A 26535-nucleotide genomic window follows, 5' to 3' on the forward strand; every position below is an offset into this window, starting at 1 on the left:
GCTAGGTGAAATATAGGTAACGAGGAAAAATAAAATAAGCGAGGAAGCTCTGTTACCTTCCCCAAGAACGTTATAGTTTTTCAGGAAAGATGAGCGCGTTCTTTAGAAATTGAGGCAACATAAATGCTGCTGAATGCATGCGTGGCTATGAGCAAGTGTTATTGTCAGACGTTTGCATATTTCCCCGTCTGGAATGTTATAATGATTATATGGCATATAGAATGGAAGAGGTACAAGCTAAGGTGGCGAGGAAATGTCGATGTTTCATGACGATCCCGACCCGCTGTTCCCCGCAGAACGTGCGCAGGTATTCCGTTCGTGGAGCCCATCGGGATCGACCCCCACAAGAGATGCTGCGGCGCGAACCCGTTCAACCCCAGCACGCACACGTGCTGCGACGGCGGGCAGGTCGTCTTCGGACAGGACTGCTTCGCAGGCTTACGGGAAGGTATGTTGTCATTGGATACTTCATATCTTATATATGATGAAGCCGTTGGATGTAGTTCAGCACCAAGGACAGGCCTCATGATAGGCGATGTCTAATACAAAAAACGGTTCCTCATTGCACCTAAGTTCAAACTTGCGTCCAAATTGCTCCTAAAACAGAGGTACTGTATATGTAAGCCCGCGGATTGAAGTTCAGCACCAAGGACAGAGCTCAACGGATCTCGAAGCGTTGTTAAAACTACCAAACGTTCTAAGTACTTGGAAGGAAAAATTTCCCATAGCATAGAAGTAAGTTGCTGAGAGGTACTAAGTGTTCTGGATGGGTTTCAGCCACCGGGTCCGTGTCCGTGACCGGATTCGCTGACGTGAACCAGCTGGGAGGCACCAAGGCGAAGGTCGGCATGTGTAAGGTAGCGAACATCAACGTGGCGTACGACCCCAGGAGACAGATCTGCTGCGAGAACCGCATCTTCGACGGACCCGAAGAACAGACAGACTGCAGGTATGTGGGGTGAAACGTCACCGGTATCCGGTATTACTTGTACATCAGCTAAGCCACATTTACATGACATGTTCTTTTATGTATACAGATATCCATCGATTCTTTTGCACCCATTGCCACTCACTATTTTGATTGAGTTACAACCAAGCGTTGGTGTTTCTTAACCACTTGCTGTTGGAGAAACATGTTGTATATTGGAGTGGAGTGACTTGCTAGAACGATGCCACCAGGCCCGAATTGTTGTATCTCTATGCCATTAAAAACTCGGTCTTTCCTCCCCAGAACGTGTGGCGGCGAACCGTTCGTGGAGCCGAGGGGAACAGACCCGGCCAGTCGCTGCTGTGGTATCCAGCAGTACCGCCCTAACGAACAGGTCTGCTGCCAAGGCCAGCTGCTTCCCTTCGGAACGGAGTGTTTCGGCGGTCTCTCCGGCGGTGGGAGCCAGTTTGGATTTGGTGAGTATTTCCTTTAAATGCGTGTGATGATACTGTTGATATAACTTGGCGATAATCAATAGTTTAACATGTAAAAAGTTAATTTGCGTCCACTTGTATGATACGATGAAGAACCTAATGGTTTAACTGCAAATCGGTTGTTGATCAATGTGTTGAACCCTGCAAACTTATTCCAAACCTTCTATATCTGTTAATCACGAGTTAAATACGGCCTTATGATTGCATCGCGAGTTAGGTATGATGATATAGGACATGTACGTATTTGACAGCGTTTGGCTTGAAAGTGATTTTATTTCAACATCATATCACAGTGTCCGGACAGGACCCGACCTCCATCGACCCCGGGGTAGCCCAGCCGCCCTTCCTCCCCAGCGGCCCCGGCTTTTTCCGGCCAGCCCAGCCAGTCCAGCCCGGTCAGTCGATCTTCGGGCAGTTCGGAGGGACCAAGGCTGACGTGGGGATGTGTCGGATCCAGCTCGGCGGAGGGAACGCTGTGAACATACGCTACGATCCGACCCGGCAAATCTGCTGTGAGAATCAGGTAAATCACTTCATGGAAAGATACTGGTACAGTGTTTATTCGCTAACAATATTTCATCTGTCAATCTACCACCCAATAACAAGAAACATGATTATGTCCCCAAACAAAATCCAGTTTTTCGTATACAATAAAATTGTGGACAAGATAGAAGATTACGTTGTTGATGCAAACAACAAATATTTCCACGTTCCATTGATTGAGATGTTGATGTTTATGCTTAGACGTGTAATGTTTGTGGTTGCTATTTCCAGATATTCGAGGGCACGATGGACACAGTGAACTGCCGGAAGTGCGGTACCACACCGTTTGTGGAGCCGGTAGGAATCGACCCGGCCAAGCGGTGCTGCGGGCAGGTCCCCTTCAACCCCACCACGCACGTCTGCTGTGTGGGCCAGGTGGTGCCCGGGCAGCAGTGCTACAGCAGCGGCCTGGAGGAAGGTATGGACGTGCCGTTCAATATTGTGTAGTCTGTTGTGATCAGTTAACAACGCGAATTATATCGGCAAGGTCAAGTTTTCATGGGGATATTTTGCCATTTCTTTCGTTGGTAAAGGAACGACATATGTATCCTAAGTAATTCATTATATACAAGTGTATCACATTCCGCCCCAGGATTTCTAGGGTTCAAGTAGCCAATATTGACAAGTAACAACCCATGCATTACACACATATATAGGACCATATTTTAAAAAAATGCCCCAACACTTGAAATTCGACCATTGACTTGTAAAAGCACATTTTCATCCCATATGGCCATACTATGCAGTCTTTGTACGGTATTTTATAAAGTATGACATCTATTGCTAATTAGCAATATATGTCATACTTTATACCGTGTACAATTGTTGTACAACAACTTTTATATGCTGCATGCACTCTAGATTCGTTTATGCGTATTTACCGTCCTTATTTCGTTCCTCTTCAGCAACCGGCACGACCGACATCATCCCCGGGCCCAATATCCCCACCACCCAGCAGGGGAACAAGGCGCAGACGGAAGGGTGCCGTGTCCGCGGGGTGGGCGATCTCCGATACGATCCCAACACGCACATCTGCTGCGGAGACCAGATCATGAGAGGCCCAACCAGCAGCTCGATATGTATGAGGTACGGAAAAGCGCCGATGACCACTTGTACTATGGGCCTGTGTATAAAGTGGTGTGTCTAGGCTATATGTATGATTGATGAAGAAAAATTAAACTGTTCTCCAACTCAAAAAACGAAAATAACTCACCAGAAATTTTCAACTGAATCGCTCAGTCTTCATCAGCTTTATGACCCAAGTGCTGTGGACACGTTAAATTTTCTTCATGTATTTTACCAACTCAGATTAACTTTCATGCTAGTTTATGTATGATTTTAGTATTTTCCCAGAGTTACTGATCCATGTACTGCTGTAAATTTTTTATACAAAATCTGTAGTACGTTGTATTATCGGATACACCAAGTACTCTTAGCTTGCTTGGTTATGATGAGCCTAAGAAAGCTTAATTTCAGGTGCTTAAGACAGTGTAGCTCTTATGAAATGATACTTTAAAGCTTCTTTTGACATGCCCCAGATGTGGCAACACGATCTTCGTGCAGCCCATGGGGGTAACAGCCGACCGCTGCTGCGCAGGAGAGCCCTTCAACCCCGACTCGGAAAGCTGCTGTGATGGAGTGGTCTACCAGGGGCTACGCTGTCCACAAGCGGGTAAGAGGAATAGTCCGCGGACTTTGTAACGTGACGGAGTCAAATTGACACTTGAACTGTTTTGAGTTGCTGTTTTTTTTTTCATTCAGATTACAATTGTTGGAACTTGTCGCCAACAAACTTAGCCTTTTATAATATGCACAGAGACAGGTAAGAAAGATAACTGAAGCTTCATGTTACGTGTTCAATTAGGAATATCCCTACTACTATTTTCCGTACTTAGCATTTTTCCTCCATCAGCCTGTACCTGCCTTATTAGTTTCCATGTTGGCGTAGTCTTTGTCGTCTTTACAAGAAGGAAATCGTTACTCAAGCAACTGGACAGGTTTTCAAAACCTATTAAATTGCTTGACTAACGATTTTCTTATGTATCTCATTGCTGAATGTTTAACATTTATCGACGTGTCTTTATTGTCTTCGTCCCAGCTACTGGTCAGAGCACTGCCGCCATCGGTCCGTCCATCGGTCTGAAGGCGGAGGTGGGGTACTGCCAGGTGGACGGCCGCAGCCAGCCCTTCGACCCCAGCCGGAAGATCTGCTGCGGTAACCAGCTGTACGACGGCACCGTGGACACCCTCAACTGCCGCGTCTGTGGAACCGAGTTCTTCGTGGAATCACCCAACGTGGTACGCGAGCGCGAAAATATATCTGTACGCTCATTATGTAACTCGAACCTGGCATTCAGGACAAAGCCGTGTCGAGAACTCTTATTGTTTACATTAACGGTGACTCGTAATGTCCTACTGAAGTTTTCGTACAGGTGCTTTCCTTCATTACCGACCGCATTGCTATCAAGCACCCATAGGCCACTCAAACGAGGTGATGGAGACCTCGATACAAATGTAAGTAAGCATTCATCGTAAAAGATAGCTATATAGGCAGATCTCTGGGTAACCGTTTTACCTTGCACGACGTTCATATCTTGACTAGGTTGCTGCCAGATGCTGCGGTGCGGTGAGATTCAACCCTGAAACTCAAGTATGCTGTGACGGTGTGGTTACGGGAGGGCGGACATGTCCCAACGTCTTCGGTAAGGATCTTGTTCTGTCGTCATTTCTCATTTGGCCTTAAATCTGTTCATAGAAAAATGTCCCCATGTGAACGTCGGTTACTTAGAGGATTAATGTCGCGGTGAAGAAGAAAACTCTAAAAGTGGCTAACGACGGAGGAGTGAAGCAAATGACAAGCAGCAATGGGTCAGACACTACACAGACGACATGCATGTACATCGATTGATGATAATAAGACTGGCAATTGTAGATTGTGACAATGTTCAGCTAAGAACAGTTGTGGTTGTTTATCATTATTAACTACTGGCGTGTTCTGCAGGTCCCGACTTCGCCTCCCTGGACCAATCGGCCATCGTGGGTTTGTGCGATGTGAACGGCTATCCGCAGAGCTACAACCCGTCCACCCACATCTGCTGCCGGGACGGCATCCACGAGGGGCCGACTCGCGACTCCATCTGCCGGACCTGCGGCAGCACCACCTTCGTGCAGAGGAGAGGCGTGCCCATGATGTGCTGCGGGAACTCTCCGTATGACCCACGGTCCAGTACGTGCTGCAATGGGAGGGTTCAACAAGGATCTAGCTGCAAACACAGCCAAGGTATAACCCTTATGCTTTGATTTAACGTTACGCGCGGCGAGAGGAAAACTAGTTTTATTGGCGACAAATGCCTCGATCTTCGGGGACAAAATTGTGACGGTTTTCGACCCGGCCTAAGCTATCCTCAGATCTTGTCACAGAATATTTGCTTGTAGATTAGTTCTATCCGTCTCCTGCCGTGCTACCCGCACAATTACATTCCCAGCTCAGCCACTGTTACATCTGTTACCACAGGTGGGTCTCCATTCGACGTGAACGTTGGTACGGCCCAGTACGTCAATCCCGGAGACACGGTGACGCTGACGTGCACGTATTCCCCTGCGTCACACAAAGCGGACGCCATCACCTGGTCCAAGGGAAACAACCGCAAGTCTGACGCAGTCTTACACAGCGTGTACGGGCCCAGAGGGTACGGGGACTTCGCCGGGCGCGTCTCGCTCATAGACCAGGCGTCCCTGTCGATCAAGGACGTCCGTCCGGAGGATACAGGGAAGTACACGTGCGCTGTGCAGGTCGGGAAGTCCAGAGTGTCAGGCAGCCTGCAGCTGTTCGTGTCCAGTCAACGTGAGTACCAATGTTATCTCACAACTTGTTCAGTCGAAATCAAAACTTTTATATCTGCACATTGCACATGTATTTTGTGATCGTTAAGACGTTGACATAATAGTGTTCCAACAATTTCCATGTTGTAGATACTTTAGAGTCTTCAAAAATATTATCTATTATGTAATACAAAATAAATCAAGCAACTGGATAAATCCTCTGAAGAGTCAGACGTTTCAGATAGCATCCACTGTCTTTTATAAGCGACTGATTTTGATTATTTTTAACGTCAGTAAATCATTCTCCTGAGTCAATGTCACTGATGAAAATACCGGATAGCAGACTCTTCAGAGAATTTGTTTTGAACTAGAAAGGCCGACATTTGCTTTGGAGCAAATACAGCAATGGCTTCACCACATTTTACGACATGGCAGGGAAAGAATGAGAAACACAAGGGAAAACAATGCTTTACATTGATATAACTATAGTATGAAGTAACATACAACTAAGACTACAACAGTTGGATAGCTATTCCCTACATTATTGGTTAGGATTTTTAATTGCATAATGCAAACTGTTGATTTTCAAGAAAAAAAGAAGTGTTCATGCCCCGCATTCCAATGCTGGAGCAGGAAAGCTTGAAATACCTACCAAAACACTTGAATACAGACATACTGTCAGTATGGAATGGATCTGAGCAGGTATTAATTAAGTTAAGCCTGTTAAATTCCAACAGCCAATCAGCAAGGAGAATAGAGGAAAGCTGCATGCCTATTGGTTGATGCCCTGCATTCCATTGTGATGACTCATGCCCAAATGTGGTAACACTGCACACTAACTCAGTAATACATTTGCTATAACACAGCCAAAAAACTCAAATAAAACCATTCTAAAAGCCTGTATCACAAAAATTTAAAAAACGCCTAGGGGTATTTGCCCACTGTACCTCCATACCAAATTTCAGGACCTTAGGCCCTAAAATGAAGAAGCTGAATCCATTTAAAAAATGGCAGGAGAAGAAGGAGAAGGAGGAGAAGGAGGAGAAGAAACATCAGAAAAAGCAATATGGGTTCACCACCACTTCGTGGTGTGGTGAACCCATAATTATGCAATGTTCTGTCTGTATTTTCAACCTTCACCGACGTGTGTATCTCTCCTTCAGGCCAGAGCTCGGAGTCAGGCTGCCTGGTTGAGAACAGGGTGTACCGTGACCAGGAGCGGTTCCGCCACCCCAGCCAGGCCTGTATGAACTGTGTGTGCCTGGGCAGGGAGGTGTCCTGTCAGCCCAAACAGTGTCCTCCTGCCACCTGCCCCAACCCCGGAGGGACGAGTGTTGTCAGACATGCAACGGTGAGGCTGAGCAAGTTATATATTTTGTTAAGTGTTTTAAACCAACTGTCGTGCATCCAGGGGCTTTTAGTGTTATGTTCTATAATATTTTTCCATATTGCTAGAACTACCGATGTACATACTTAGAACATCACAGTTCTCTTATTGTGTGGTCAACAAGCGTGTTTTTGGAACATTTACATAGCTTTTCAAATTAAAGGCAATTTGTCAAAAGAGACTTTGTGGTTAATATTGGCACGTTGCTCCACAGGTTGCAACTTTGACGGGAAGGACTACAACAATGGAGACCAGTTCCAGCATTCAACTAACCCATGTCGGACGTGCAGTTGTATGGTGAGAGTCGCTTTCAATGTACGGTTTTTAAAGCAATGCTTATGTTGATTTCGTAGTCCATCATTGCTCTCATTATTTGACATCGTTGTGCTTTGGTTTGTTTTGCAGAACGGCCATGTACGCTGTATGGCCACAGCCTGCCCGCCACTGAAGTGTCCAAACGCCGTCACCCAACCGGGACAGTGTTGTCCGCAGTGCGAAGGTACTTAAGTAACCAATATTGAAAATAAGGACGGTAAATGCAATTGTCTAGAGCCAGCCATAACTTGGACATTAGAGTGAACGTCTGTTGCTTGTCTGCAGCAGCTCCAAACAGTCTCTTCCTTGTATCCTCTTCCATTCTGCCAATATTCATCACCTATCCTTTCAAGATTCGAAGAAAATGTCACCGTTCAAGTGAGTTCCTGTCTTGTATAGGAGAGACCTCAGGCGGGACCCCAGGTTGTATCTACGAGGGAAGTACCTACTCTGCCGGGCAGCAGTTCAATGACCCCCGGGACTCCTGCAGGCTGTGCACGTGTGAGAACGGCGCCGTCAACTGCCGTAGAAGACCGTGTCCTGCAGCCAACTGCCCCTACCCCGTCATCAGAGACTGCTGCAGGGCGTGTGACGGTACGGCACCGACAGGCTGCTTTCGTTTCGTCCTTAAAATAAAGTTTTTACATGGGGAAGAATTTCGTACATTTGATATGTTATGATGATGATGATGATGGCTGGTGCTGAAGATTAATGTTCTCAAAAAATTACAGCCAGCAAGTATCTATACTGAAATATGTATAATGCTTCATCATAACGGTAAAAGACATTTTTGTCCTTTTCTTTGTCCCTTTCTTTGTTTGTAAAACACTCCCTCAAACATGTAATATACGACTTTAATCCAACAAGTGCATCAATCGTAAACATTATAGCAAAGACGCTTGTGCCTATGCTCAAGACTCATAATTTTCAAGACTGAAGACAAATTCACGATGCATTTTACGACCGGTTAAATTCATTGCATGTATCATGTTTACTATCAACAGATTGCAGTGTGGACGGTCATCAGTACAGGAACGGAGAGGAGTTCGCAGATCCGGAAGACGACTGCCTGACGTGTCAATGCACGGTAAGCGGGGACGATATTGTTGTCGCACGAAAAGTTACTCGTGCATTGCACGAAACAAATATGATATTTGTGATCAATCAAAAATAACCGAAAAACGTCATCTCCTTGGTTGCTTTTTTTACAAGGTATAAGTTTTCTCTTCATTTTGTGCCCTATCTGCTAGAACGGACATGTGGTGTGCAATCGCAGAGAGTGTCCCGACACCACCTGCGCGAACGCCATAACCCGCGCTGGAGAATGCTGCCCTGTTTGTGAAGGTCAGTGCTGCAGACGATCTTCCTGGCAGGAATATACTATATGTATATACTATATAAACTAGTTTTAAAAGTTTAAAAGCGTCTTAGAAAAAAAAGCGTGAAATAATTTTATGTATATATATTTTAACAAATAGGCATGTACTGCTTGCCAATTGCTATTTTTAAAAAATATTGCCACCCAACCCAACATTCAGTCTCAACCCACGTGAATGATCTGACGTACTACCGGTGCTATCTCTGTAGGTTCTACCGTGCCGGATGCCCTGACACCCCGCCCAACCGCACCCACCGGACTGTCTGGGTACGCCATCGATGCCCAGACAATCTCTGTGCAGTGGCGACCGCCTCCTAACACCCTAGGTCTCCGTGGATACAGAGTCTTCTACCAGGTATGGGAAATACTTTGGGTTATTGATTTGAATCTGACCGTATCAAACATTACAACTATTACACATCGTAACAACTATTTCACATCGTAGTTCGAATCGTCATACAATCGTGTGATCATTGATGATTAAAACAAAACAATGACATTAGGTAAGTATATTTAAAGTTAAAAAAAGATTTCAGGAACTGTAAGTTGACATGAACTTTCTTCCTCACAGAGAATCGGCGATACTGATCCACAGTCCACCGACACGGAGTCCAGAGATCTCTCCTTCAACATCCGGGGTGTTGAGCCGTTCACGGACTATCAGATCTGGGTGACGTCATACGGCATAGGTGGGGAGAGCGAGAGGAGCAACAAGATCATCGTCAGGACGTCTGAACGGAGTAAGTCACCCAGGATGTTAGCTAGTAGAACGGTTAGACAGCTGTGTTCTGTTGAGACAGTATTGAATGTTTCTGTATTTATGATTCACTACCATAAGTTGATAAATGTAATGTGCATCATATATTTATAGCATTTCCTTACATACTTAAGGGTAGACACCATAAGCATGTTCTTTTATGAGACAATTGGCAGTGACCATCAGCGTGACTGTTCTTCAGAACTTGTTTACGAATCTGATCTCTGATCAACTCCTCCATTCAAAGCTGCATTAGCACCGCAAGACGTCACAGCGACTGCCATGGACTCACAGAGCATCATGGTGGAGTGGCGCCACCCAGTGCCTGCTTCACCAACTGCACGTATCACCGGGTACCGCATCCTCCACAAGCCGGCCAGCGAGGGCGACGATCAGTACCAGGATGTAGGACTTGTGAGTATTCAGTTTACTACGTTTACTAACATCAATGTTATATTTCTTCCATGCATCATCTAAAATTGGCCCAAAGCAAGATATTTCACATTCGCTGCTTCCTATTCAGTCACTTGACACAAAATAATGAAATACTTCCAGTTGCTTCTTCTGGTGGGGTTTAAAATTGCCTTTCTTTTTTTTCGAGAGAACCGTTCTTCCTATGCTGTTTCTAACATCCGTTCTTCCCACAGTCAACCACAGACACGACGTTCACAATACGCGGCCTGAACCCCTACACGGAGTATGACGTCATTGTGGCCACCGCCAGTGAAGGCGGGGACGAAGCCAGGAGCATGCCCGTGAGAGAGCGCACGTCTGAAGGAAGTAGGTTTACAAAAAATCCTTACTCTATCTTTTTTTCTTTTCAGTACAGTGTACGTTCACTAAGTATATATGCCAAAGGCTTTCAAACAATCCATTCGAAGTTATACGTATAGAGTGAAGCTAGTTTGTGACTGACTGTCACGGTACGAACAGCTTGTAGGTTGAGCGTAGAAAGTTAAGACTATTTGCTCAACAACCTTAGTACCTCTCACTATGTATATAAGTCGGCAACAAAACAACAACTAAGCACAGGTGCCAGGTAATCATTCTAGTGAAAAGGGAACGACTTGGGAACGTGCTGTGTAGTTCATGGACTAACAGAATGTCTCTGACGTCCCGATGTTCCACAGCGCCAGGCCCCGTGGGTGAGCTGACGGGCGAGGCTGACGGAGACACCTCCATCAAGGTCTCCTGGCAGCCCCCGACTGTGGTCAACGGAGTCCTGCAGGGATACCGCATCTACTACCAGGTTTGTTTGTACTTTGTCTGTGTTAACCCTGTCTCATAATCTACTGTACACAATACAACATTCTGCTGAAATCTACTCACGATCATCGTGATTTGACTAGGGCTTTAGTAGGTACGAGTATGAGGAGGGATGCACTGTCTGCTTTCGACCTTTTAATTTGAGATTTTGGAGGTCTTCATTCATTATGGGTTCACCACACCACGAAGTGGTGGTGAACCCATATTGCTTTTTCTGATGTTTCTTCTCCTTCTTCTTCTCCTGCCATTTTTTAAATGGATTCAGCTTCTTTATTTTAGGGCCCAAGGTCCTGAAATTTGGTATGGAGGTACAGTGGGCAAATACCCCTAGGCGTTTTTTAAATTATTGTGATACAGGCTTTTAGAATGGTTTTATTTGAGTTTTTTGGCTGTGTTATAGCAAATGTATTACTGTGTTAGTGTGCCTTGTTTACCACGTTTGGGCATGAGTCATCACAATGGAATGCAGGGCATCAACCAATAGGCATGCAGCTTTCCTCTATTCTTCTTGCTGATTGGCTGTTGGGATTTAACTTGATCAACACCTGCACAGAGCATTTCCACCTGCACAGAGCATTTCTTGCTGATTGGCTGTTGGGATTTAACTTGATTAACACCTGCACAGAGCATTTCCATACTGACAGTATGTCTGTATTCAAGTGTTTTGGTAGGTATTTCAAGCTTTCCTGCTCCAGCATTGGAATGCGGGGCATGGACGTTTTTTTTTTAGCTATCCAACTGTTGTTGTAGTTGTATTTTACTTCATATTATAGTTATATCAATGTAAATCATTGTTTTCTCTTGTGTTTCTCATTCTTTCCCTGCCATGTCGTAAAATGTGGTGAACCCATCGCTGTATTTGCTCCAAAGCAAATATTGGCCTTTCTAGTTCATTAATTCATTTATTCAGTCATTCATTCAGTCATTCATATGTCAATACGTTGAAGAATGACACAGTACTAGATTCACTTGAATACAATGTTGTCAAAATCATTTCCGACTATTTTTCCTTAGCGTATCGGTGACAGAGACTTTGAGGAAGTCGAAGTGAGTGACCCCAGGGAGACGTCGTACTTGCTGACTGGTCTTAGAAGCAACGCGCGGTACCGGATCTGGATGATCGCCTTCAACGGGGCGGTGGACGGCCTGAAGAGCCAGGAGATCATCGTCAACACCGGGGGCGAATGTACGTTTATCCTGACATTTTGTACTTACGGTGCGACCACATTGGTCGTAGGATGCCGGACGATTTTGATGTCGTAAACTTTTCAAGCAGGCTACGGCGTACCCAACCGCCGACAAGGCCCTACAAGTTAAAATTCAGTGACGGTAGCGTTTCTCGTAGGCTCCCCGTTGTCGGCCGATCGGTTCTGGTCCTACGACAAAAATCGATCCAAGGCTTGAATGAGACTGCGCCTTTATTTAGGATGATATCTACATAAAATTGCAACTGATTGCATTAACGATTGTGGTAAGAAATGTGGATATATTTCGATCCTGTTTATTACTGTTAAAAATGTACCAAATTTGGTTCATTTCTTCAGATCCTCAAGTTCCCGGAGTCCCGCTGGGTGTTCGAGTCTTCCCCGAGGATCCCACGACCATCCGGGTGCAATGGCAGGCTCCTTCGTCAGGGGGCGCACTGTCGGGGTACAGAATACACTACCAGGTAGGAAGTGCAGTGCATTTTTTTTAAATTCTCGGCTTAATTATTCATTTTGACGTGTACGAATAGTGATGTCGATATACAGCGCACTAATGCACTTGTGTCTTATGTAAACGTGTCTCTACTCTGGATACTGCCAGGTTGAGGGAGATTCGCTGATGCCTACGGTAGAAGCCGGACCGAACGCTCGCTCACAGACCATCACCGGTCTCCAGCCTGGCACGACCTACAACGTGTGGGTGGTGGCGTACTCTTCAGCCGGGGTCGGCAGGAGGAGCCAGAGAATATCCATCACTACACAGGAGATAGGTCTGAATACTTTATCACGTAAAATACCTGTTCAACTACAGATTCCATAGTTTAGTCACTGACGAAATGTATTGGACGTCTGACAGTTTTCAATATCTCCCCAGTTGCTTGGATCTTCTTTAAATTTTGGAAAAAGTCCTTCACATTTTATCATACCGCTCGAATAATAATATAAAAGCACATACAGTATACCAAGTTGGTACCATTGAATGTAATATCGTTTATGAATGGTCTTAAATTGTAGATTAGAGATTTCTTTATATAAAACTTTGACTTTGAAGTACATACAAATCACTTGAATGTAGATAATCGAATGTTGGTGCCTTTTCAAAGACAGTTAACATGGCATATTAGTGTACGATGTGAAGCACTGTATGGTAATTATTTGTTCTGATTTGTTCGGACCCTCAGCTACTGACGAAGCCCCCGGCCCGCCCCGTAACGTGCGCATGGGCATCGTGAACCCGACGTCCGTACAGCTGGACTGGGTCGAGCCCATCCCCGGCGGGTTCGACATCTCTGAGCCGGTCAAGGGCTACCGGATCCTGTACCAGCGGGTCGGCGTCCGCGTCATCGGAGAGATTGAGGTTTGTATATCCACCTTTTCCTTCATTCTATTCTCAGCAAGGTGCTGTCTACAGAAAGTCACATCGGTCAAATCACGGAGTACGTGAGATCTTAGTGTTTGTCCGTAGTGAATGTTACTCAGTTTAATCGACACCTCAGGTGGTCACCTCAAAGATACATTGCATCATTGGCACAGCAAAAGTACAGCTACTTTCGTAAGGTCCTCTACAAATATGTCTGCAGACAAATGGATACAAATAAACCTACATGCAAGTAAAACAAGTGAACAGAGAACAGCTTACGGCATACAAGTGTATGGATAAATCAACATGTTGAATTTATATCCTATATTTTAATTTTTAAACGAACATATTAAACGTCTTTGCTAAGTATATGTCTGGACCAGCAATTTTGAAAAATAGCTTTATAGCTTTTACTTACAACTTGTGACCCGTTGGCCCATTTTCAGTTTGCAAATGGGCAAAAGAGAAAAGAGACAGAACGTAATGTAACTATTTTCTTCCCCAGGTCGACTCGTCTGTTCTGTCCTACACCCTGACGGGACTGAACCCTAACGCGGAGTACACCATCTGGATACAGGCCTTCACAGAGACAACGGACGGGCGGAGGAGTGAGGCTCTGCAGCTGCCGCGACGAGAATCCGTAGAAGAAGGTGACTCAGCAAAGAAACATCAATAATATAAAAGATGCTTTACTCATGAAAGGTTTTCCCCACACATCACTGAAATTGTTGTTTTTTAATGCATGATCTGTTGACGTTTTAGCGTAATCAAAACACACTAGGATGCTAGTCATTTGTACATACAAGAAGCACTTTCCTTTCAAAATTAATAATTATAATTTTTCTCGCTTGTGTATATCTTCTTGCAGTTGCTCTACCGTCTGCACCAGTAGGCGTGAGTGCCAACGCGCTGGACTCCCGGAGCATACGGGTGCAGTGGTCCCAGCCGGAGGGCGACCAGAGCAGCATACAGGGGTACCGCGTCCTGTACCGCCGGGCGGGAGACGACAGCTCGGTGTCCGCGGAGGTCTGTCTGTTTGTTTGTTTGTTTGTTTGTTTGTTTGTTTGTTTGTTGGTTTTGCATAACCGGTAAACCGCCTTTAAGAGTGACACACCAGTTCGGCAAGTACAAGCTACGTAAAATCGGCCTAGTAGGTTTTGAATCACTCACACAGGGAATGACCCCTACTCTTTTCAGTAAATATCTTCAACGTGCTCGAGGTGTGGCTATCCTGAAACACGGGGCCTCCGGCTTAGACGTCCCATTCGAGAGGACGTCCCTAACCGAAGCTTGATACTCATTTTTGCCTGAATCTAGTGAGGAAATGGTCATTAAGTGCCATATTTCCCAATGGCTTGAGTCAACAACTCTAACCATAATACCGTATTGCCTACCCAACAGGTCGGGGCCGACCAGACGGCCTACACCATCAGCAGTCTGTCCAGTGACACGGACTATGAGATCCAGGTCCTGGCCTACACAGAATCCGGCGATGGAGAACAGAGCAGTGCGGTCCTGGTCAGGACACCCACAGCACCAGGTAAGGACACCAGGAGAAGCCAGCCGACGTTCAGTTAGTTGTTAGATTAGGATATGCTACAACGCACTAGCAAAGCATACTTTCGGTCGTTTCAGTAGACTGTTCCAACACTTAATTAGGACAATAACGTGGCAGGTTACGGAACGCTTTATAGACCATTGGTTAGCATTTTTTTAACCCAAGATTACGTTTAATAGAACACACTGATCAGTCAACATAGGGGATCATGAGACTTTCACACTCATCCAGACGAGCACCTCCGCCATTTCGCACATGTCGTCGAAGTGAAATGATGGAGTGATCTAATCTCTTGTTTTCCTCAGGAACGAGAGAAATTCCAGAAGTGGATTGCTACAAGGATACTGGTGACGACTACCGCGGCACGGCAAGCACCACAGAAAAGGTAATGTTCTTTTGCGTTCTTCATTTTTCTCCTCGTGTTTCATCCTACTTGTAAAAAACTTATGTTAGACGTCCATCATCATACAAACCTGTCTGGTGGTCTAAATGTTGCTCAATGTGATATGCTCTTTCATGGCCATCAGGGAGAAGAGTGTGTGTCGTGGGGAGCCTCGTCGGTCTTCCAATACGGCGTCAATGAGTTCTCCCAGGGCGAACTGGGCATCGGGGACCACAACTACTGCAGGAATCCAGACGAGGACATCAAACCCTGGTGTTACGTCGATCTGAGGGGCACGTACGAATACTGCGACCTAAAACCATGCGGTACCGATTAGCATGTGCGGTAGTTATTCCGTTACTTGAATAATGACCAGCAGAAAAAAAGCAAATATTGTATTAAGAAACCTTTTTACAATTTACGAGATAAAAAAAAGGTGAAAAAAATAAGACGCTAGTGGCGTTGATGTCACTAATTTGATACCATTTACCTGTTGTTCCGATATACTTAGGCTAAATAAGCATTGTTTTAGTGCCTTATAAACCTGCAAAACATTAGTCTCAAGTCTTGTGTATACCACTTGTTTGTAAGATCAACACTTGTTGACAGATTGGTGCTAAACTACACACGTTGGTGATGTTTGAACTTTGTACTGTATGTCTAAGCATGTCGAATTGCTCTAAACATCATCTCAGTTCAAACACTGTCAACATGTCGTACCTCGGATAATGGTGAAAATGGCGGAGGTGCTCGCCGTTTGGATGCGGTGTCGGAAAAAATATACGAAATGCAGTTGTTTGCTTATATGATGGAGGTCCGGCTTCGAGTATTCATCCAAACGTAAGTTCGCCATTTTTAGTCGTTATCTGTTTCCATAAACTTCTTCACCATCGCATTCTCCGAGCATCAGGCTAGTGTTAAACTATAAGTACTAGAACATGTACAAATTTCATAGTCGATATCTTTTCATAATACTAGTATATATTAAGGTTTCTCATCCTATTTGATCGGCTGTGTTTGGATACGGGGGCCAATACTTTTGTCCCTGTATATTTTGGTGTGCTAGACACCTCTAATCGTCGATGACCATCTTCAGTTGTATATTGATTATTATAGATATGTAATAGCTTCTTATATTAACATGGTGTATAAGCTGAAAGCAATTATTGTTTCCGTAATAATTTGCGGTGCGTAACCTTGCATATCTGTGTACGTTCAGGTCATGTGTATTTAACAATAGCAAGCGACAAGGAAGTACAACCATGCTTCTCAACCATGCTATGATTATTGGATTGTTTAACGCCTTCTAATACCAGTCGTTGGTGTCTGTACCACACATTCCCATATATACAGTTCACAGTCATCTTTTAATCTATATATGTTTGTGATTTTGAAAAAAAATATCATTTATACTATTGATATCTAAATATGTGCTTGCATTTCTACCATAGATTAGCATAGTGCTACTTTTGCTCTGCACTAGTTGTGTGGTTTGGTACAATTCTTTTATTTTGTGCGCACTCAAAGAGTGATGTAATTGATTTTGAGAAATTGGCGCCAAATGGATGAGTAGGATTTTTACAGCTGCAGCGTTAGCGTAGTTCTGGTGCTACATTATTGACGACTACAACCATTCCCTTCTGACTGAGATTTTGTAAGATACTCGGATAAAAAATGGAGTGCTGGATTGGTAATTTCAATAATAAAATACAAGAAAATGCCCGTCTGTTTAATCTTCTTTGGTGGTGCTTATTATTACTTTATCTCTTGTTGCCCAGCAATACGATCCAATAGAAATTTATTCCAGTTGCCAAGGCTCTGTGTGTGAATAAATATTTTCTTTTGATAATGATAATGGTACTAATTTTTATGTCATTGCAAATTCTTGCCCGGAGTCCCGGAAAAACACTATAACTCACGACTACACTTGATTGAAAAGCTGACTTCTTACTTTAAATCTTAACTTGTGATGCTAGGGGAGGAAAGTTTTAATATCTGATAGTAGCTTTACTCCATCTCTGAACTGTGGGTTTGTTTGCCTATCTTTAATCAGGACAGACACACACCCTTGTGTACAAATAATCTGTACACCGTTTAGAAACTCGGATAGGCGAGAGACTTTGCTCACACCGATACTGTTTGCCACGGACGACATTCTGCATATTTGCTTCCGTTTCTGATGTGCACTGACGAGATGTTAAGCAGTAACTAATATATATGGATCAAAAACGTGCACCATCATGGCCTTTATTATTTAGTCGTTGACGTAATCTGTGGACTTTCCACTTGTGAACTCTCCGTGAACCTTGACGGTAACCGTTACAGGTGAGAACAAGATGGCGGACCCGCGCGAGGGAGCGGCCGGATCGGACGAGCGTGCCGGCGACGACAACCCTTGGTACCGCACAATCTGCAGGCAACGGATGCGCTACGTGTTCTGTGCGTTCTTTCCCGTGGCGTTTGCCCTCGTGTTGTGGGGAGGGATGACTTTTGCTGGGTCGCAGCAGACCAACAGCTCGGAGAGCATCATCCTGCTCGCTCTGGGCTTCCTGTTCCTGCTGCTGTGGATGGTGGCAGTCGGCCACTACGACTACGCCCAGCGTCGCTACGGAGTTCCCGTCAAATATTGCACTCTAGTAAACGAGGGATCTGAGGAGAACAGTTTTAGATCGACCGTCAGGATTTTAGCGCCCTTTGCTATCCTGGGACACGCCCAGGAGGACGCGTCGCCTGGCGGAGGGAGTTCTACCGATGGCCGAGGGAGCACGAGCGGTCAGGCGGCCACACCGGGAGGGTCTGGTGAAGACCGTGGCGGGCAGTACCGGCCCTGGTGCACGGACACGAGCGGCGCAGAGGGGTCGCACGCCGTGCAGAGCGGGGTCGGCTTCAGCGAAATCATCGTCAGGTAAGGGCTGGTAAACATCGTGACACACAGTACTGGTTACACATTAACCACCTTCACCGGCGGACTAGCAACACAAACATCCCGTCGTAAATCTTTGTACAGGACTTGTGAATGACCAAATTCACATCTTATTAGAACGAATTGATGCAATATAAGTAGGTAAGCGTAAGTAGACTGCAAATGTGTTTTGTCTAAGTTCGAATTGTTTGCTAAGAGGGAAAGAATAATTCCGCCCCAAAAATGGCATTTATGCGCGCTCACAGCATATGGGCAGATCAATGGCAGTAACGATCTCCGACAGCTGTTCTCATATATTTCCAATTATTTAGGTTGACGTTTATCCATCTATATCCATAACGCCAACATCTCAATGCACCAGTCTTCTATAATGGCTAACGAATGACTGTAAACCTTGTTCTAAGCTGTTCTGTGTTGTGTTTTACAGAGAGGAGAGCGACGTCGGCGTGCAGCCGGTACATTTCCACCCCGGCCAGGCTGAAGTTCGACTGGGCACTGCTCACGGTTCCCCTCCGCCGTATGAGCAGGCAACAGCGAAATGGACCAAGGACAGTTCTGTTTACGCCACCGTCTGTTAAACAATTCGAGACACGCCTAGATATTTTTGGATGTAGGGTGGCCGTTATAAGTCGATGGTACAAAGTCGATGCAAACTTTCTGACCTTTGTGTCCTGTCGCAGTGTGTAGAAAACACGTACTGGTGGATGCGTTTTTGTAGTCACGAAAATGATCGAGCCACGAATTTTGAGGCAAAGAGGTGCTAACAGACAGCTTCAAAGTGATAACTTCAGCAAACTTTGTCGCGATCTCCGATGGGCAGAATTGCTTGTAGATTGTTAAGTATATGTGTCCAGAGGTTGTTGACTTTTTATCTGGTCTGATATATTGGCCATATTGGTTGTATACTGGGCTTTTGGCAAGCGTTGTCAATATTAGCTTGTAAGATAAATGCATGCTTCGCAACTGCGTTGTGCTTTTCGGTACTTGATTTGTTTGTTTGTTTGTTTTGCAAACCTTTAGATTATGAAACGTATATTTGTCTGGTAGTGCGCATATCTGTAGCACGTTTGACCATGACCCGTATATGCAATGCATTGCTATAGAATTCCACTGTACAATGTGATATGTTGCTGCTATGTGGAGCTTCTCGGTACCTGTGAAGAGGAAATGCGTACAGTAGTAAGAAAATCATGTTTGCAACAACTCGTTCTGTCGACATCAAATCCAGATCCGTGAATTAATCCAGCTGAGTCTGGAAATACTGTGGTCCATTTTTATTCACATGCTTTTTGCAACAAAATTGTGTCTGGTATATTGATGTGATATAAGAAAGTTTTCGTTCTATGACTATCCACACGATGGCCAGGGCATGTCAAATAGCCTCGCTCCTTGCCCCGTAGGATGGCACTCTTTACTGCATCCTCCGACTGGTTTAGTCATCTCAGCGCTTGGTGGGCCGACTTGGAACGAGTCATAGTCTGAGGGGAACAAACAAATTTGCAGTCATGTTAGGTTCCATGCCACAGCAAAATGAAGTAATGTAACATTATCACAAACTTTTGACAAGTGCAATTTGCTAAGCAACTTTTTACCAAGCTACAGGTCCCAACAAAACATTATTCAGATAACCAGGCTTGAAAGAGAAGAAACTTAGCAAATAGACAGATGATATGCCAGGGTCCTCGCTAAGAGAACAGTTTCGGGCATACCGTCTACAGAAATACAAGTGTTTATAATACAACGTTAAAGTCACCGTGAGCTAGGATTTTTAAGTTTGTGAAAACTTCATTCAATTTTTTTCAATCATCTATTTGACAGACAAGCAATCCATTACAAGATCTCACCTAGAATTGCAGGACCAATGGAGGCTAGCCCAAAGAACTGTACGGGTGTGTGATCATCCACTCTGTCCCAGTACCCGTAACAGGGCTTTTCTGGATCTGGTGTGCCGGGAAACCACCACACGTCAACTTTCTGCCCCTACAAAGCGATAATTCAATAGAATAGTCTGGGAAAATAGTTTGTTTTCACAACTGCAAACGAAAGGAACCAATTCATACATTGTGCGTACACAGTAGATGTGACAATATTGCGACACTGCAACACTACTATTGTTACACACGGGCTTAGGTGCGTAGGCACACAGTAATTGGTATATCATTAGGAAAACATCCGATTTCAGATGTATCATGCTGCCTTTTCAGTGGTATGTATAGTGGTGTGCGACTCATCAGAAAGGAATGCAGAGCAACAGCCAATAGGCATGCAGCTTTCGAGATGGTTGGGAGCTTGTAATCTTCTTGCTGATTGGCTGTTGGGCTGTGGAATAACTCATTGGACACCTACACCAGCTATAACATAAGAATTGGCAGTATGAACTGCATTCAAGTGTTTAAGTAGGTATGTCACACTTTCCTGCTCCAGCATTGGAATGTGGGGCGGAAACTTTTTTGTAAGAATATGCTAAGTTAACGCGTCGCATCGTGATCCAACATAATCTATCTAAAAGAATGATATATGGTGTAACCATCATCATCACTGTTTAAAGATCGTTTGGATCGTAGTAGGCAGACTCGTACCCTGAGCATGGCCGTCCCGTTGTACTGGCAGTTTTTCACCCAGTCCGGGGTGATGGTTCCTAGCCCTCCTGCGAACAGACAACAGTCGTGGTTCTCCCAGGTGCTCGAGGTGTGGTTCACAAAGTACATGTTACCGTCCGCCATGAAGAAGGAACACGTGTAGTTGTGATGTTGTTCCGGCCCGACAAAGAGAGGCAGACACCAGTCTATAAAATCACTGCGTAGAGTCTGTAAAATTATAAGTCAAAGTCAAAGTTTATTGCACAACGATTATAACAGGTACAATGTATGGCAGATAATAATATTACTAGCCAGTATACGTCTATCAAAATTCTAATTCAACGGGTACTATATCTGGCAGACTGTTGAATAGAACTACTGACTAATTATAGTACATCTCTACACGTATGTTGTATGCTACGTTATACTACATGTATAAGGAGGGAAACGTCACTTGTGTATTGAAACATCATATGATAGGTTCTGTACGTTTTTATAGTATGGCAATACGGACATGCACACAGAAAGGAAGGGCGAGTTCTTTAAAAAAAGGGATGAGACAGGACAGCCTACATGTATTTAACCCTGCACCTTTTGAACATTACAAATACGGCACATTCATGCATTCTCAGCAATATCTTTATAGCATACTTTGTTAGTTTGGGGTATTATGTTCAAGGTATTTTTTACGTAGCGGGCCGGTTTGCCATTACACAACTTGACATGCACGTACCTCTGATGAAAATACAATGATGTGTAAAATTTATGTAATAAGTGCTGTCAATATTGAAATACTAGTGTTTTTCCAAACGTCATTCACAAAATACTATACATTACAGTTTACTGCCCTTACAGTTACAGATCTACAAAGTAAAAGTCAACTTGGTTACTTACCTTAATGTTCCAGTCGTAATACACGATACCAGGTTTACTGAAGTTGTCTCCATACTTCTCTATTCGGACGGTGAACTTAGATGTAAACTGATCAGGCCACATTGGCGGTTTTGGGCTGGACGCTCCTGAACCTGAGAAAACTAATCGGTGACATTCTGTGTAAGAGCATATACACCACGGCTTGTCTGTCAAACGTTGAGGAGAAGTGGACTAGGTGTTTCACATCATTTTTACAGTACATAGTGCTGTCCACAAGCATGCATATCAAAACAACAGTAACAAAACTCTTCTATTACAAGCTTTAGCTTGTGGGGATTCTAGCGGGTCATTGACCTGATATGACCATTACAAATGGTCCCGTGACAACCATGTGAACTGTGAACTATCAATAGTCTCAATAGTGTATGCCATGTAAGCTAAGTATAAACAGCTGAACGTCATTGCCTAACGTGACAACGACTTTAATGGGAAACACATTTCTTCATTTTTTGTGCTATTGCTTTATCCTCTGTCGTCAATTGTTTACTGTTGAGTCGTTGTTTTGGTTGTCCAGATGTTATTTCGACATAGCTAGCTATGCCGACCGAAAATCTTTTAACACCAAACGTAACGGAAGACCAAGGACATAATCTCTCTACATAATGTCCTTGATAAGGCATAAATCCCTTATAAAAATCAAACTGCCTAAACTTTCATCCACTTACCGGAAATGGACAGAGCCATTGTTTCTCCAGCAGTCAACATTGACAGGAACAAGAACAAGACGACGGGACAGCTACGTAAACTGAACATGGCTGTGGGCATGGTGGCTGGCAGAGTGTCGTCAGTAACGTCAAGAAACTCTAAACATGTCACATGACATAACCAAGGACGTTCTTGATTCAATATTGCGACTGGCAGGTCCCAAAGTCCATACGCTGGATCACTTGGCTTTGTGCCAGCTTTGTGTGCCAATGGTATAAATAAAAGGATCTGCTGCTCAGTCGTCTTTTGTGCGATCCTAGGTAACACCAGAGTATAAGAGTCTAGTGTGTAAAATCAAAGTACACCCTACCTTACGTATTTTCCATTTCCTCGAAGGTAAACTGTGAGCTGAGCTATATAGCTACGTTCTACTCAACGGGTCCCCGGGCAATGACATCACATTAAACGAAAGGCACACTCCTTCCACACTTACATCACTTCAACAAACCGTTTCTAGGCACTTCCAGCTGTTCCTTTCTAACCTTGTTATTTAGTAAAACTATCCTTTTTTTTTTCTCATATAAGGTAGTCTGACTGTGACTTATTTTATCGACCTCTGACCTCCAAATGTGTTATTTTAGATGTGTACATATATTTACTCGGCTAATTGGAATGATATAGGTTCTTATGATCATTTTTTTTGTAATTTCACACTGTTGATATTATGTGCCCTATATGTTTTGTCCTTATGTGTTGACTCTCTAACATCAGCTTTGCTGCCTTGAGAGTCAGTGTAATGTCTTGTTGCATTTTCAATAAATAAATAAATAGCTACGTTACAACAGATTACATCATGTTCACTGAGCACACCTGACGTCCACGTGATCCAGCGAGGTCATTGTCCTCCGGGGTTGTCGTGGCTTCAGACGGTGTCAAGCTAATGCATGATCCTGCCAAATACTAGTACATTACTCCGACACTACTTGGGGGTTTCCAGTATACCTGAGACAAGGGGTGGGGTGGGGGCTGGTCGTGACGTGGGAGACTAATTAACCTAACCTAACCTTAATCGTAAGTCTAACCCTGGCCCTGAACAGTGGTGCCAATGGTATAAATGGAAAGAGTTAGCGTTCTTCCAGCAACCGATATGGACAGGAACACGACAAAGAAGAGACAGCAACGGCTACGATCTAACGTCGACGTCAGCATGATGGCTGTCATGCCGACGTAGCGTATACAGCAGCTGACGTAGCGTATACAGCAGCTGAAAAGGAACAGCAAGACGCTGTCAAGATATCACCGTCACACGTACATGGTTCACTATTTCGACCTGTCGCACTCGTTGGATCACTACGCATGTACGACCAACAGGGCATAGTTCTTGACTTTGTGCCAGCACTGCACTTCTAAATGGATCTGTCAACATGGTGTAACACGGCAAAGTATAGCAACTTGGGATGTAGCCCGTGGTAATCCTTTTTGAATGCAGAATATCCTGCATTATCATACCAAAAAAAAAAATCCAGCAGATTTCACCATCCTTCATGTGTATTCCGGTGTATTCCTGTGTATCCTCTGTATATTCCTGTGTATTCCGGTAAATTGAGGCGGAGTGTGAAGACACGGCAGCATCTGATAATTTTCTGCAACTCTCGAAATTGCGACTGACTTGGTCGAAAAGACGATAAAATGAAATTTTGAGCGCTGTGCCAAAAGGCGAGGTTCAACTTGATTGGGTTACGGTTTCTTTCTGAACAAAATGTATTTTCAGATTAAAGTTTATATATGTCAACGGAGACGCCGATTGAAAAATGAAAATGGGTGAAGTTTGACATAAGGGCGATGATAATATTATATTTATATACCATTACAATACCATGGTATTTCCACTAGTTTGCACGCTGTTTGATTCCATGGTTTGCAAAGTGTTACATTTCGCTTCTGCATGGCGGAGTATAGTGGTACTGCATGCTGGTTGTAAGGACCCGGAAGTGCGTACGCTGATTAAGGTCAAAGGTTGGAAAATGTCATTCTCCGGAGGATAAAGTATGGTCAAAAAGCCAACTTTGACATAATAAGTACGAAATTGGTGATAATATACTCGCAGTGTGTCATTTTATAAGTTACAAATGTGTGCATAAGCAAACTTACGATTCCGCATAAATTATGTAAACATTTAGAAACACGTGACACAACAGCGCCATTTTGAAATTTCGGAGCAGGCCTTTTTCTGAGGGAGAGTGGACGTTGGTGCTCTTGTGATCGTCTGTGGAGAATTTCCTTCTCGTCCCAGCTCAGAGAGGAGGGAAAAGGTAGTCATGGTCTAAAATATAAGTAACGTGATTTGCCAAGAAGGTTGTTGTGTACCATATTTTGCGGGAGATTTTGACTACTAGCTGGTGACAGCAAAAAATTAGCTAGCAAGGAGGTTCGGTGACAGTTCGCGCACTCGCCAGATTTTTTTGCGCACGTGTGTAGGATTTTTTCCTCGTATGATTTGTGCCATATTCGTTGGGCTTACAGACGCTAAGCAAGGAACGTAGAGGCAGGCCTGGCTACCCCATACTGCCTCTACGTTCCTTGTGCATGTGTGCCTGTGTGTGTGTAACGTGTGGAGGCATCAGCCATCTTGCAACCGCCAAGATAATCTTTTCGTGGTGGATGAGTGTTTTCTTTTTCTTCTTGTCTAGGAAAGATGAGCATAAGCAGCACAGCAGACGCTGTGGGCAGGATGAGATTGGATGACGGTGAGCTTATATCTCTTTATACACATTTATAAATTATCAGTTTTGCACGTGTTTCTTTGTTGATCAAATTTTTAATTGAAAATGAAAATTTCTAAAGGGGCCAAGTCTACAGAAAATGCATTAAATCTATCCTGGGTGCCAGACTGTTGCCAGAAACACAAACCGATAGCTCCTCAGCTCAGGGCCAACATGTACCTAGCCTGGGTGCCAGACGCACAGCACACTACTAGTAGGTACATGTAGCTAGGCTCAAAATTTACCAGTCTGGATTTGAGCCTTGTGCTGTGGGTCTGGCACATGTACTCAAGACAATTTTACCATAGATCCCCTCAGTCAGGGTATAAAATGGAACTGGCCTGTGTATTGTCCCTGAAAACATCCAGGCTTCATAAAATCATAACTGCCTTCTGTGCATGATTAATGATTAGGTGGTGCCAAGTCGTCAGGTCTGGGCATGCCAGACGCCTCATCCAAGGCTCTGTTCAACAAGCTGATCATGCGAGCCAAGCAGGAGCAGGAGAAGGGAAACCTTCAGAAAGCCCTGCAGAAGTACAGGGAGGCACAGAAACTCTACCCTACAGACAAAGTACTCAAGAAGATCAAGAAGATAGAGGTGAGAAGGGATGGTCATTTACTCAAACTCAAGTTTAGTCTGAACACAAACTCTTGAGCCTGGTGTCGAAACCTATTTTACCTGGCTTGCAAAGTCTCTTTTGTCCTTTCTGCAAATAAAGGAGAGACCAAGATAGAGACTCTGCAGCTATAATAGGTTTGGACACCAGGCTACAAATTGTACAATACAAACTGTCTAGAACTTGGTAGAAGGGATGTCAGAGGAGTTGGAAATCTGACCATCAAAAAGATTATCCTGCTTGAAGCTGCTTCATTTACTGTCTTCATTTAAGTGACCAACTGAGACCTGCAAATTCCTTTCTTAATAAAACTTCATGAGGAACCCTGTATGTTTCACATAGGTATGAGTTCTTCTTTGCTATTTTTTCAGGCTTATCTGTTGCTTAGTGACGAAGAGGAGGAGGAAGAAGAGGTGGATGATGGCACAGTGTGTGTCAGCGACGGGTTCAACCTCCCAAAGGATGTCTATGACAAGTTGTATCCGTACCAACAAGAAGCAGTAAAGTGGTTTTACTCATTGTTCATGAAGAGAAAGGGAGGGATCCTAGGAGTATGACATGGGGGTATGTTGGAATCGTTTCATCATGAATATAATAAAGCCAAGTGTAGCTAACATATAAGGGGTAGGACATGTGCCCTGTCAGCAGTAGAATATCTGTCATGAATATTAGGGTTTAGGC

At 44.2% G+C, this 26535-nt stretch overlaps 4 protein-coding genes across 8 annotated transcripts in view; 3 read left to right on the forward strand and 1 right to left on the reverse strand.

Annotated features, from left to right (window-relative positions):
- Positions 1-17117, forward strand: part of LOC109481795 — a 49304-nt gene extending 32187 nt beyond the window's left edge. Inside the window, 32 exon segments of the mRNA XM_019784387.1 lie at positions 297-448; positions 778-949; positions 1232-1404; positions 1716-1945; positions 2197-2383; positions 2871-3051; positions 3504-3637; positions 4064-4263; positions 4568-4667; positions 4967-5245; positions 5480-5809; positions 6951-7106; positions 7109-7138; positions 7389-7471; positions 7580-7673; positions 7889-8083; positions 8494-8576; positions 8740-8833; positions 9077-9222; positions 9439-9607; positions 9872-10038; positions 10272-10404; positions 10755-10873; positions 11905-12076; positions 12435-12559; positions 12697-12865; positions 13277-13452; positions 13961-14105; positions 14324-14481; positions 14857-14995; positions 15319-15398; positions 15541-17117. Of these exon segments, the coding sequence (XP_019639946.1) occupies positions 297-448; positions 778-949; positions 1232-1404; positions 1716-1945; positions 2197-2383; positions 2871-3051; positions 3504-3637; positions 4064-4263; positions 4568-4667; positions 4967-5245; positions 5480-5809; positions 6951-7106; positions 7109-7138; positions 7389-7471; positions 7580-7673; positions 7889-8083; positions 8494-8576; positions 8740-8833; positions 9077-9222; positions 9439-9607; positions 9872-10038; positions 10272-10404; positions 10755-10873; positions 11905-12076; positions 12435-12559; positions 12697-12865; positions 13277-13452; positions 13961-14105; positions 14324-14481; positions 14857-14995; positions 15319-15398; positions 15541-15732 (4963 nt within the window). The 3' untranslated portion in view covers positions 15733-17117.
- A 398-nt stretch (positions 17118-17515) lies between these two features.
- Positions 17516-19146, forward strand: LOC109483779. Its single transcript, XM_019786877.1, has 2 exons — positions 17516-18300; positions 18746-19146. The coding sequence occupies exons 1-2, from the start codon at positions 17732-17734 to the stop codon at positions 18894-18896; spliced, it is 720 nt and encodes a 239-aa protein (XP_019642436.1). The 5' UTR covers positions 17516-17731; the 3' UTR covers positions 18897-19146.
- Positions 19147-19493: 347 nt separating this feature from the next.
- Positions 19494-23329, reverse strand: LOC109483745. 5 transcript variants are annotated; one of them, XM_019786845.1, is made up of 6 exons: positions 23314-23329; positions 22846-22903; positions 21792-21931; positions 20898-21125; positions 20163-20298; positions 19494-19796 (listed from the first exon to the last, which is right to left on the reverse strand). In XM_019786845.1, the coding sequence occupies exons 3-6, from the start codon at positions 21891-21893 to the stop codon at positions 19666-19668; spliced, it is 597 nt and encodes a 198-aa protein (XP_019642404.1). In that variant the 5' UTR covers positions 21894-21931; positions 22846-22903; positions 23314-23329; the 3' UTR covers positions 19494-19665. The 5 variants fall into 5 exon arrangements, with proteins under 5 accessions (XP_019642404.1, XP_019642380.1, XP_019642412.1 ...); XM_019786821.1 differs by lacking the exon at positions 23314-23329 and adding an exon at positions 22496-22633 and having other exon boundaries at positions 22846-22898; XM_019786853.1 differs by lacking the exon at positions 23314-23329 and having other exon boundaries at positions 21792-21916; positions 22846-22898.
- Positions 23330-24658: 1329 nt separating this feature from the next.
- The window catches only part of LOC109483964 (DNA excision repair protein ERCC-6-like), a 16992-nt gene continuing 15115 nt past the window's right edge, over positions 24659-26535 (forward strand). Inside the window, exons 1-3 of the mRNA XM_019787117.1 lie at positions 24659-24787; positions 25166-25222; positions 25651-25835. Of these exons, the coding sequence (XP_019642676.1) occupies positions 25171-25222; positions 25651-25835 (237 nt within the window). The 5' untranslated portion in view covers positions 24659-24787; positions 25166-25170. The remainder of the gene's footprint in view (positions 24788-25165; positions 25223-25650; positions 25836-26535) is intronic.

The sequence above is a fragment of the Branchiostoma belcheri genome, unplaced genomic scaffold (assembly GCF_001625305.1).
Source record: "Branchiostoma belcheri isolate BF01 breed outbred unplaced genomic scaffold, Haploidv18h27 scaffold11, whole genome shotgun sequence".
NCBI lineage: Eukaryota > Metazoa > Chordata > Leptocardii > Amphioxiformes > Branchiostomatidae > Branchiostoma > Branchiostoma belcheri.

Coding starts and splice junctions, on each gene's coding strand:
- LOC109483779 (XM_019786877.1), top strand. CDS start 17,732: ATGGCGGACCCGCGCGAGGGAGCGGCCGGATCGGACGAGCGTGCCGGC. Junction 18,301..18,745: donor TTCAGCGAAATCATCGTCAG/GTAAGGGCTGGT, acceptor TGTGTTTTACAG/AGAGGAGAGCGACGTCGGCG.
- LOC109483745 (XM_019786821.1), bottom strand. CDS start 22,595: ATGCCCACAGCCATGTTCAGTTTACGTAGCTGTCCCGTCGTCTTGTTC. Junction 20,299..20,897: donor ACGGGACGGCCATGCTCAGG/GTACGAGTCTGC, acceptor ATCGCTTTGTAG/GGGCAGAAAGTTGACGTGTG. Junction 19,797..20,162: donor CATTGGTCCTGCAATTCTAG/GTGAGATCTTGT, acceptor TGTTCCCCTCAG/ACTATGACTCGTTCCAAGTC.